This window comes from Hirundo rustica, chromosome 3 (assembly GCF_015227805.2).
Source record: "Hirundo rustica isolate bHirRus1 chromosome 3, bHirRus1.pri.v3, whole genome shotgun sequence".
NCBI lineage: Eukaryota > Metazoa > Chordata > Aves > Passeriformes > Hirundinidae > Hirundo > Hirundo rustica.
In genome coordinates, this window is record NC_053452.1 from 51,987,095 (window position 1) to 51,998,506 (window position 11,412).

Sequence of the window (11,412 nt, forward strand, 5' to 3'; positions counted from 1 at the left end):
CTTCCAGGGCAGCCCATTCCAATGTCTAGTCACCCCTTCTGTGAAGAAATTCCTCCTAATGTCCAACCTAAACTTGCCCTGGCTCAGCTTAATACTATATCCTCTTGCCGTCTGGAACTCGCTGTTCCACTAGCAGTGTTCCTAGCTCATATAGCTCCGTGTGAATATACTGAGTTCTCCCAGCATGTCCTCTTGGGGAGGATTCCTATTGCTGACCATATCTGGAGATAGCAACGCTTTGCAACATCTGAGGATAATTTCCCGGCGGCGTCAGTTGCCGCCTGTGTAAGCACAGTTCAACTGGCTGTAAACTTTTGCTAATAACCACAGGTAGCAAAGGTTACAGATGAGTCGGGTCCCTGTTTAGGGCTCCACAAAGTCAAACAAGAAGTTTCACCTCAACCTGAGTAAGAGCTTCCTTACACTGAGGACGGCGGAGCACTGGAAGAGGCTGCCCAGGGAGGTCGCAGGGTCTCTCTGGAGACACTCAAACCCCACCTGGACGCGTTCCTGTGTCACCTGCCCTGAGTGACCCTGCCCTGGCACGGGGCTGTACGACATGATCTCCACAGGTCCTTTCCTAATGACTCTGTGATTTTCCACACAGTGTAAAACATTAATTTGAGATGTCCCGGTGTGAGAAATTGGATTGTGATTCATGTCAGTTAAGTAGCACCCACCTATGTATGTGTGTTTGTAAGCAATGTGGACAGAGACCATAGAAATATTATAAAGAAGAGTTTTAAAAATTAGCTAAGTAAAGCATGGAAGTGGGGTTTTATAAGGCAACTATAAAATAGTAGGCTTTTTAGCTAAGTTTGTTTTAACAATAAAATTGTAATTGTAAGTAATTAACATAAGCTTTAAACTACTTTGTAGTATAAGTTTCAAATTATCCTTTGTAAATTGTCTTTTTGAGTATGGAAGAATTTGTAATCACTTCACAACCAATACGAGCTGAAGAGGCTCCTATAAAAACATTTTTAACATGCTGACTTTGAGTTTTGTAATAACTGATAAAGAGAGCCCTACAAAATACATTTATTTAGACAGGCTGAGAGACTTGCAAAATGTATGCTAACAGAATATATATGCTTGTTTAAGCAAACTGTATAACCAACAATTATGCTAATGGAAAAAAATATTTTAAACAAAGAAGGCTGGAGAGACATCAGAAGACCATCTTGGACCACCTCCCTGACAGATCTTCGAAAACTGCAACTGCTGATTATGAAGAAAAGCAAATAGAAAATAACTAAAAATCTGGGGTAGTGCCTAGAATGGTGTAAGAGACTACTGCTCAGGAACAGAATTTGTACGTGTTAGTGGAGCGCAGACTGCCCACGTACCCCAGTGCTGGCCCACTTTTTGCCAAGCACAAAATTAATAAATTGCTTAATTTAAAAATGGAATAAAGGAGTACGGCTCCTCATTTGCAACACCGGTGCTCACTTAAGTCCTAAAAAGCAGAAGGAGCTGAGGCCTATTCAGTATCGAGTGGGTTGTGGCTGGAGTGTAATTACGGGTAGGAGGTGGAGTGAGCAGGGAAGAAGAGAGGGCGCTACCGCATGGCGTCAGCTGGGAAAAGGACCAGGTCGGCAGTGCGGTGTTTTTCCCCGTGTGTTTTAACACGTGTGGACTTCGATCAGGTATTTCGGGAGAAGCCCTTGGGCGTGACGCCCACCGAACGCCAGCACGGGGCCCCACGCCGCGCCGCGAGGGATTCTGGGAGCTGTAGTCCGCCCGCAGGGGAGGTGGTGGCATGGGGCGGCACTCCCACAATGCACCTCGCGGCGGAGCCGCGCCGCCCCCGCCGTCACGTGACCCGCGCGCCGGGACGAGCCGGCCGCTTCCGCGAGGGTCCGCGCGCCCTCCGGGGCGGGGCTTCCGCAGGTAGGGGCGGGGCCTGCGGGGGCCGCGGGGCTGAGGTCAGGTCGGGCCGGGCGGCTCCGCTCTCTTTGTGCTGCTCCCGGCCGCGGGCCGCGGCCCGAGCCTCCGCGGTAATAAAGCGGCGGCACACGGCTGGGGCCGGCCGTGCTGCGCGCAGGGCTCTCCTCATCCCGGGAGGTGGCGGCGGGTCCGCGATGGCTCCGGGGGTCAGGTCGCCGTGCCCGCGGCGCCTTCGGCCGCCTGCGGGGTGTAATGGGCGTCAGAGGCGTTTCCGCAGCGAGGGAGCGCCCGGTAACGGCACAGAGCGCGGGCCGTGTGTGCGGGGCTGCGCGGGGCCCGGCGGTAGCTGTAGGAGTAATAACAAGCGTGTCACGGCAGTAACAAGAAGTGTGTAACGCCAACAGCTGTAATAGCAAAAACAAGTGTGGAACAGCAGTAACAGCCGCTGTGTCACAGCAGCAACAACTCGGCATCGGCTGAGTTCTCCCACAGCGAAGGAGGTTCTTCGGCACGGGTGGGTCGCAGCATCCCCGTGCTATAGCACTTGTCACTGTTTTGCCTGCCATGGGTCCCGAGCAGCCGTGGTGTTTCATAGCCTTAATCCACGGAACACAGTGCTTGAGATAATTTGGCGGTACCTGTTGGCTGATGGAGATTTTAATTCCTGCCCTTTCCGCTGATCGAGCTTCTCCTAAAAACTGGATTTTCTTGTTCTCAGAAATGAGTGCTCATCTCTAAAGGAATTACAAGTTTCATTTCCACGAGCTGTCTTTCCACTTGCTTTTATCGTGAATGCCAGTTTTAATGGATGTTTCTCACTTTCTTTTCTTCCCTATGAAGACAAGAGATTAGTCTACATGCAGTAAATTGGAAGAAATGGAAGAAAGGAAGATCAAGAGGAGGAGCCCCAAATCATCTTCCAGTCACTCTGCTCAGGTTGCTAACTCAAAAAAAAGCTCAGTGCCAGTCAGTAAAAGTACAGCCTTTTCCAACCCTGCCCCACAGCCTGCCGTACAAAAACCAAAGTTAAAACGGTAAGCTCGGGGCATTTGCAGACTTAGAGGGAGTGAGAGCCAGAAACTTGGCATGCTTAGACCGTCTAAAGGTTGTTCAGATTGGCTGTGACAGAAGAGTTTCAGACTTGTGAAAACTTTTGATGATGGGTCTTTTTTAGCAACATGATTTATGCTTAACACAATATAATGGTTACTTTACAGCAAAGGAAGGTGTTTTACACTTCTTGTAAGCTTAATGAAATGTTACACAATGCTGTAGATTCATATTGACAACAAATTAGCTGAAGTAGCATATAGCTTGATGTGACTGGTGGAAGACACCAGTTGGGTGATCAGATTTGGGCATCATATGGGAGCTAGTAGAACTCCAGATGTACAGCTGTGAGCACCAAATAAAATATTACATGACTACAAGGTTGGAACTGACAAGTATGGTAGGAAATGAAGGACATAAATTGAACAGGATGAGTTAGAACTGGAATTTCCAGGTGTTTTGTGATGGGGAACCTCTCAGCTGGGGCAGCATCTTGCATGAGGAAACATTCAGTTCTTCAGAATGTACCACGTCAGAATAGTTTGTGTTTTGTTGATGATATGTCTGTTTCAGTTTGAGAACATTAATTTACCTCCATGTTAGAAAATGCGTTTCTTGGCTGTGGTAGATACAGTAGATAAATTAACGAAGAGGAATTTTAGAGTGAAATGTTAGCTGGAGAGAGGCAGCAGAATTTACTGACCTCTGAGTTTTAGCTGGAGATTAAATTAAACACAGAACTGTCAGCATCAACACAGAGAGTCTGTTTGAAGGATGCAGTATTGGCCTGATGAATAATTAATTTCTGCAGTGTAAAGTCTATAGATTATTTTTCAGAAAAACTGTGTTAATACTTAGAGGGAAATATTAGTAAATATTAACGTTCTATAAATTGGTGGTTTCTGCAGTTGACTGAACAGTCTGTTCAAGTCTCAGCATTCTCCTGGGATTTACTAGAAATTAATTTCTTGCAGTCTACAAGATTGTCTCGAGAAGAAAATGTCCTTTTTGCTTTAAGTTCTAGCCACTCTTGCATAGTTGTGAAATTTACCAAGCAGTGCTAATACAGACAATTGTTTGAACTTTCCAAGCAGGAGAGGTAATTGACATAATAATGTGAGGATGAACTACTGTTGTGATAATGGAGTAAGAGTATTTAATTAATTTTCACTTGATCTGCAAGAATCCAATGAAGTAAGTTTTCCAAGACCAATAGTATATTTTATTAAACATCAGAATTGGGTGGAAAAATTGATGACCTGTCTTGTACAAACCATTAAGTCTGAAATTGAAGCAGAACCTAAATTAAGATGTCCTGTTTTGAGTTGAACTGGATAGGGTGATTGTTGGACTGCCGGTTGTTTCTATAGCATATAGTCTGTATGATGTTAATAGACTACAGAAGCTCTTGGGCTGGACAAAGAATTATTATTTCCCATAAGAAGGAGAGAATTTATGACTTGTAGAGCATGGGAAGGGTAGGGCTTACTATGTTTTAAACCCCATTTTCTTCACTAATTAAATAAAGCCTCTTTTAAGTCTGTGATATTTATTTATTTTTTTTTTAAATATACCACAATATTCTAAGTTAATTTTTTTAGGCTCAGATTTTTTCACTGGATCGAGTTCTGAACAGATTCACCTGCAGGACAGCCTCCTACATAAACAGTATTAGGATGCTGTCTGTCTGTCTTTGGGCCAGAGATGGAACATGCTGCTTCTCACTGGTAGCTGTGTGTTTCGTTTCCATATTGGTTGTGTGTTCGTGGGGATTTATAATGGTTATTAATTTTCATCCATGTAGTTTCTATGGGCATGTGGTGCTCTGAATAAATGCTATGTTTAGAGAGAAGTGTTTGGGATCCAGGATTTTTGATGGTTTTCTTGCTGGAAGGGCTGTAGAGAATTTTTAGCAGTTTGATATTTGGACATGGACTGCTTTAGAGTAGTGGGAGAGTGGTTTTGATAATGAGATTTACAAAATTGGGATATTATTTGTGGGGTGAAAGAAAGAGCTCTAGGAAAATTTATGTGGAGGCAAGGTCACCTTCCATTCCAGCGCTAATCAGCTGTTTTCCACATGGGTTGCAGTCTATATATGTTTGTGACAAGAGGAGAGTGTGATTTTTGTCTCAGAAGGGGTTTCTTTCTGGCTTGCAGATACTTTTAGGGTGATTTTATGTAGATAATGTCTGCCTGGGGAGGTGGTGGAATCACCATCCCTGGAAATGTTAAAAAAACATGAGCGTGGCACTTGGGGACAGGGGTTAGTGGTGAACATGGCTGTGCTGGGTTAATGGTTGGACTTGATGCTCTCGCAGTCTTTCCTGTGCTAATGACCTTCGTGTCACTGCTGCATGATGTTGGCCCACGTCCGATTACTAAGATGGTCATCACACATGTGTGGGTCATTGATGGTTCCCACTATTAGCAGGAAAGCAGATTGTTGGAACCCCTCATTTTGCAGTATCAAAATGCTGAGCTAGTGATGTTCTGTATTTTTAAGACAAACTGGTGGTCCAGTGTTTATCTTAAAAGCAGTGACTGAAATATGCACTATAATATATTTCCCATTTAATTTTCAAAGCTCAGAGGTACACTTCCTTACATTTCAAATTTACGGTGAAATTGAAAGCAGGAAGTAATATTTGTTTTGTTAATTTTTTTTTTTTTTTTTTTTTTTTTTTTTTTTTTTTTTTTTAGCATCATCAAAGAGAAAGCCAAACCTCCGGGAGGTGAAGCAAAAGGGGCACAGGCAGCACCAATCCAGCATTCTTTTCTCACAGATGTATCAGATGTCCAGGAAATGGAAAGGGGACTTCTGAGTCTCTTGAATGATTTCCACTCTGGCAAACTTCAAGCATTTGGTAAGTGCATGAATTAACTGTGTGTGTACAATAGTTGTTTTTTATAGCTGTACAGTGGTAACATTTGCAAACAAGTGTGCTGTGTGGACAGACTGCCAGCTGTCACTTGGGCTGCGTCACATGAACTCAACATAATTAATACATCTCACTGCATTTTAAAATTACTTTCATTATTCCTTCCAGCATGGAAGCACCTTTCCTTAAGATACCAAGTTTAAAGCCGCTTATTTTATGATAGTGTAGGAAGAAGTAATTGTATTTAGCACCAAGTTTTGTTGCATATGAACATTTAAGACTATTGGTAACAACTTTTATGCAAGCTGCATTTTACCCAGGTGACTCTTCTGACTTAGCTTTTTAGTATTTTTACACCCTGAGTTGATGGAGGTTTTAGAAGGAATGTTACACATTTTTGCTTTCTTTTCTCCCCTGTACTAAGTAGAAAAAATGCACGTGCACTTTTGCAAGTTTAATGTTAGGTCAGCGTGTCAATTCCACACTGATTTTACAAAAGAACCTGAGAAGTTTGTAATTTATAAACCTGCTTTCTGTTCCAAGAAAGCAACCCTCAGATAAATCAGAATTGGAAAGAAGTTTTATTTTGATCATATTTTAAGTTAAAAAACAGGGCCTTTCTGAATCAGAGAAAAATTCAAGAGTATAGAAAACCCACATGCATTCTAAAAAGCTCTTAGGACATGGGGATAGCCACTGTAAATTCAGCACAACACATCAAATGGGATGACAGAAACTTCAACAGTGAAACAGTGAGAAATTATCGAGAAAGCAAATTTACTCGTAAATTTGATGTTTAAATTCTCTGATGTAAAAAACTACACCTCTCTTCTCTGATGTAAAAAGCTGCATCTTCACACTTCATTTTCCCTCTTGAGTTTCCTTATATAAAGTTTTTGCTTGTCTTTTAGGAAATGAATGTTCCATAGAGCAGATGGAGCACGTGCGGAGTATGCAGGAGAAACTTGCTCGCCTCAATCTGGAGCTCTATGGGGAGATGGAAGAACTCCCTGAAGATAAAAGAAAACTAGCCAGTGATTCCAACCTGGATAGACTGCTGTCAGATGTAAGTACTGGGAAGGCAGAAATCATGGAACTTGGCCCACAGCACAGCTTGGTTCAGGAAAATACCGCTTCTGTGTGCGCAGTGATTTACAGCTCTTCAGTGAACCAAGTTGTGCCCTGCCCTCTTCTTGGTATTGAGAAAACACAGTTGTTTTCATTTGTTACAGCTGCTGGTTGCTTTGGGGAGGGGAGCAGGCTGGCTGCAGGCTGCCTGGGCCTGTCAGCCTGCTTAGGGACAGCCCATGTAGGAGGGAACTACGACCACTTTCCCTTGCAGTCCATCCTCCTGCATCTGGGGAAGATGACACGTAACAAGGACTGTAGATCTGTATACTCTACACTTTGTTAAGTGTATTTCCGTAAAACCCAGAACTGTTAAGACTTTAAATTTCTTGAGATCAGCAGATTTAAACTTAATTTGGAACTTAGCTCACTGTATAGAATTCAGTGTAGGTTTGATTTGATTTTTGTAATAAATCATACATTTCAGTCCAAACTATTAGTTATTTCCTTCGTTGTTTTAATGTATTTATTTCAGCCTACCAGCATAATTGTTGCATTTCTTTGACTAACAGAAGTGCTGTTTCTCATAATGTCTACATTTATATTGCAGCTAGAAGAACTAAATTCATCTATGTATCCTTTTCCTAAAATGTTTGTTTTGTATTATCATTACTAACTGTAGTCAAATTGCATTATGTTTCCTTAGTAACTTAGTACAAGAGTCAAAAGGCTTCAGTAATCCCTTTGTGTTGTTTTTTAATTTTGCACAACAAAGAATCCAAGTGCAAATCTAGGTGTTTATTTTGCACGTTCCTTTGAGCGCTGCATTATGTCAGGGCTCAGTACCTAGAGTTGTAATTAATTGTGATGCTGTGCTTTTAAATTAGTGCTACAATACAGCATTGATTTTTAGGTTCTTCCAATACATAAGTGACTGTATCTTAGCACATCTAATTACAGGCTGTTTTTCTCAGCTGGTGATTTATTTAGCTACCGTGTACCACGATGTGTTGTCAGTGGCAAAGCTCATCATCAGCAGCATGCATGTTATTGAGACATTCTGCAACAAACACGCATAGTAATATTCCTTCAGCAATATTCAGAGGCATCTGTCCCACTGATCAGTGAATTCTATTACCTTTTAGTTTTTCTCTAGAAACATGTGTGGTCATTTATCACTGATTGAACTGTGGAGAGTGAACTGACCCAATTTTTTATTTCTAGGGTCAGATACTTCAGCAGAGCTTGGGTAACTGAACAAATGCGTGCTCTTAGCCCACAGAGATGATAAAGCTGAATGTCTCACCTTGTCTTTCACACTGTGCTTTTGATAAGCCAGGATGACAGTGGAGGAGTGTAGCACTCAGTTTATTTTGCAATCCGGTTATTTCTGTTGTTACACACTTATGTGTGCATTGAGGAGGTGAGGCTGTAGTTTTTGGTGCTTAAGATCCTGCACTGGTATCTACATTCCCTGTATTTCTGTGGAGAGGTGTTAAAGGCAGACTTCATAAAGAGGACAAGTGGAATGTGATAATAATAGGTAATGGTGATAAAAATAAGCTGCCCTCACCCTTGATCCATAGGCTAATGCTGGAGGTATGTAATGCTCAAGTCTGATTGAGAAATATCAATCTACTGGTGGGGCCCTAGCATAGGACTCACCAGAACAGAGTTTGTCTGGACTGGTGCAGACCCCAGTGTAAGCAGAGTTTCATGTAACACTGCTGTCTTGTTTATGCCTTATCTGTATGTGAAAGTGTTACTCCTTAACGATTTGCTTCAGCCAAAAACTACATTTAGCAGATGCTCAGGATATTCCAAATGGTACTACAGGCTGAGAGGGAACAGCTTTGTCGATCTGGATTCTCCCAGCTTTGCTTTGGTTTTTCCGGACAATGGAATCAAGAAGAGTTGTAACTTTGTGTTGTTTGTTTTTTAATTTTACACAACAAAGAATCAAAATGCAAATCCAGGTGTTTATTTTGCACATTCCTCTGGGCACTGAATCATGTCAGGGCTCAGTACCTAGTTGTAGTTAATTGTGATGCTGTGCTTTTTATTATTGCCTTACTTAAGAAAAAAAATGGAGAAACTTGGAAATATATTTCTTCTGCTTAATGTTCATATGGCTACAAATGGTACATGTATATAAGTTCATTGGCATTTCTCCAGTTTTTATGAAGGTAGTGATAATGTTGCCTTTCAGATGATTACACAGACAATCTGCTCACTGTATCTTTAGTGTTTTGTTGATTGGTGATGCCACAGATGAATTTATTGTTAATAAAGTGAAAAATTTTAAATAGATGATGTTTCATTTGCATAAGCTGCTATTGGTTTGGCTGCAGTAGGAAGATGAGTTTTAGCATTGTCTGAATGTTTGCAGAGTTTCTGTTTTTCCATTACTATGAATAATTATAAAATGTCACCAAATTAAAATTAGCGTGCATGCTAGTAGTCTACGTAAATTAAGTATTGTGAAATTCCAAAATTGGGTGAATAATTACTGTTTAATAAATCCAGGATATTCAATTTCATAGTTTCTCTGATGTTGTAGATAGGCTGCTATTAATTGCTGTCATCTTTCTGTGCACAGCCAGAGCTGGGGGGGAAAATCTGTATTAGTGGAAAATCAGGCTGCTTTTAGATACAAAATTTCTATCTTGGTCTATCACACCATGCCTTTGGTTCTAGATTTTTATATTCAGTTTTTAGGTAATACATTCAGACTCCACACTGATTCTACACTTACTGAACAAGGAATGGAATCTTTATCCTTCCACCTGAGCACAAAGCTTTCATCAGCCCAGAGTGGATGTGGGGCCAGAGAACAGAATATTCCTTTTGTTTGGCATCTTTGGAGAAGAGGCTCCCTCAGCCACAAGATGTAGTTTTGAATTGTGCAGCACAGAACCTGCAGCACTCTGGGGACAGAAGGATCATTTAATCACCACTGAGTGCTCTGGCTATAGATTCAGCCTCAAATTCCCTGCCTCAGCTATCACGCAAATCTCCATGATTTACAAACCAGCAGGGAAGCCCAGTGGTTATCCCCTTAGGTCATTCTTGTTCTTTATGCAATTTATCTCCTTCTTTGCCAAGATTCTCTAGGAGTTTGCATGCTGATAAATGTTCTTAGGAGTCCCTGCCTGCAGCTGGGCAAATGATGTGAAATCCAAAGTCAGCTTAAGAGAACTAGAATACAACAAGCTTCTCACAGAGTGAAGCCAAGGTTGATGTTTGTCCTGTGCACACCTCTGACCAATAATTGGGCAATTATCATTTCTGCACAGCACCTTCTCACATCAGCGCTGTGCCCTGGTTTCTGGGCAGACTTCTGAACAACAGGCAAAAACGTAACATCTTTTAGCCTCGTGCCTCATACCTGGTGTGGCAAGTCATTACTAGAGCTGCAGTTATACAAACAAAACTGTATTTGTGCAGCTCACTTGGATGCAGGAGCAGAGCTCTGTGGTCACTAGCAGCTTATTGCCAGCAAGTGCAGTACACTGCAGCACTGTAACGCACACTCATCCCAAACCACACTTTCACTGTCAGAGTTTAGTCTCTACTAGAGGCAGCTCTTTTCCATTTTTGGGCTCTGACATCAAACTGCTTAGAGGCTTACTATTTCAAACACATTTCAAATCACTTACAAACATGGTGGGTGCCTTGATCTCATTTCTGTAGCAATTTATGCAAGGACAGAGCATATAATTTGAGATACAGACATAAACAAATACCTTTCTCAAGCAAGCTATAGAATTATACAAGAATTAGCCCCTTTTTCTTCAATCGCTTTAAGCCCGTGGGCACTTACAAGTCACAAAGGATGCATTACTTGCAAATAATTGAGAACTTAAGAAATTCTTTTTTCCTTACCTCCTCCCAGATATGACTTTTGTGTCTGACACAGTCCATTAATGGTGGGTGCTTATTAACATCTGGATTCATAAAGAAAATTTTGTAGCAAGACTTTTGAGATACTGAACTCTTTTATGTGGTAATGAACTAATCACATTTCTGGGCTCCCACAGGAAAAGAAAAAAAATCTACTGAAACAGAGTTGTGGAAAGTCCTCTGTAATTAGAAAAGTATGTAAGTGGCTGCAGAAAATAAGCTGGTTTTCTGTTTTGTTGTTTCCTGAAGAGTTGTTTATGGAGATTAAAGTGTATTAACATTAGATGTTTAATATATTTACCAGTGTGAGTTTAGGCCAGTGTTGTGGTTTAAAAACTCACACTGATAAAAGGGTTTGCTGTCTGGAAGAAGGTGATCTTTGCTGCATCACTGTGGGGAATCTGGGACACAAGTTACATTCTCTAGAGTTCCAGCTGAAGGCAAGAACACTGGAAGAAACAGATGTGCTGAGTCTATTAATACATGGCTTCATGGCTGGCAGCACTGCCAAAATTTTGGGGTTTTTGACAATGCAATGGCCTATGCAGCACAAGGCCTGCTGGTATCAGATGAGATTCCTCCTTCTCAGTGAGAGCAGAGTCCGCTTGGGAAGTAGCAG

The 11,412-nt window shown here is 41.7% G+C and overlaps 1 protein-coding gene across 4 annotated transcripts; it reads left to right on the plus strand.

The window, feature by feature from the left end:
• Window positions 1-1,540: 1,540 nt before the first annotated feature.
• Window positions 1,541-9,425, plus strand: CCDC28A (coiled-coil domain containing 28A). 4 transcript variants are annotated; one of them, XM_040060815.2, is made up of 6 exons: window positions 1,541-1,649; window positions 2,731-2,924; window positions 5,644-5,807; window positions 6,734-6,888; window positions 7,501-7,523; window positions 8,677-9,425. In XM_040060815.2, exons 2-6 carry the CDS (start codon window positions 2,767-2,769, stop codon window positions 8,729-8,731), a joined length of 555 nt encoding a protein of 184 aa, XP_039916749.1. In that variant the 5' UTR covers window positions 1,541-1,649; window positions 2,731-2,766; the 3' UTR covers window positions 8,732-9,425. The 4 variants fall into 4 exon arrangements, with proteins under 4 accessions (XP_039916749.1, XP_039916747.1, XP_039916748.1 ...); XM_040060813.1 differs by lacking the exon at window positions 1,541-1,649 and adding an exon at window positions 1,804-1,893; XM_040060814.2 differs by lacking the exon at window positions 1,541-1,649 and adding an exon at window positions 2,037-2,181.
• The last annotated feature ends 1,987 nt before the right edge of the window (window positions 9,426-11,412 follow it).

Coding starts and splice junctions, on each gene's coding strand:
- CCDC28A (XM_040060815.2), top strand. CDS start 2,767: ATGGAAGAAAGGAAGATCAAGAGGAGGAGCCCCAAATCATCTTCCAGT. Junction 2,925..5,643: donor CAAAAACCAAAGTTAAAACG/GTAAGCTCGGGG, acceptor TTTTTTTTTTAG/CATCATCAAAGAGAAAGCCA. Junction 6,889..7,500: donor TGGATAGACTGCTGTCAGAT/GTAAGTACTGGG, acceptor TTTATATTGCAG/CTAGAAGAACTAAATTCATC.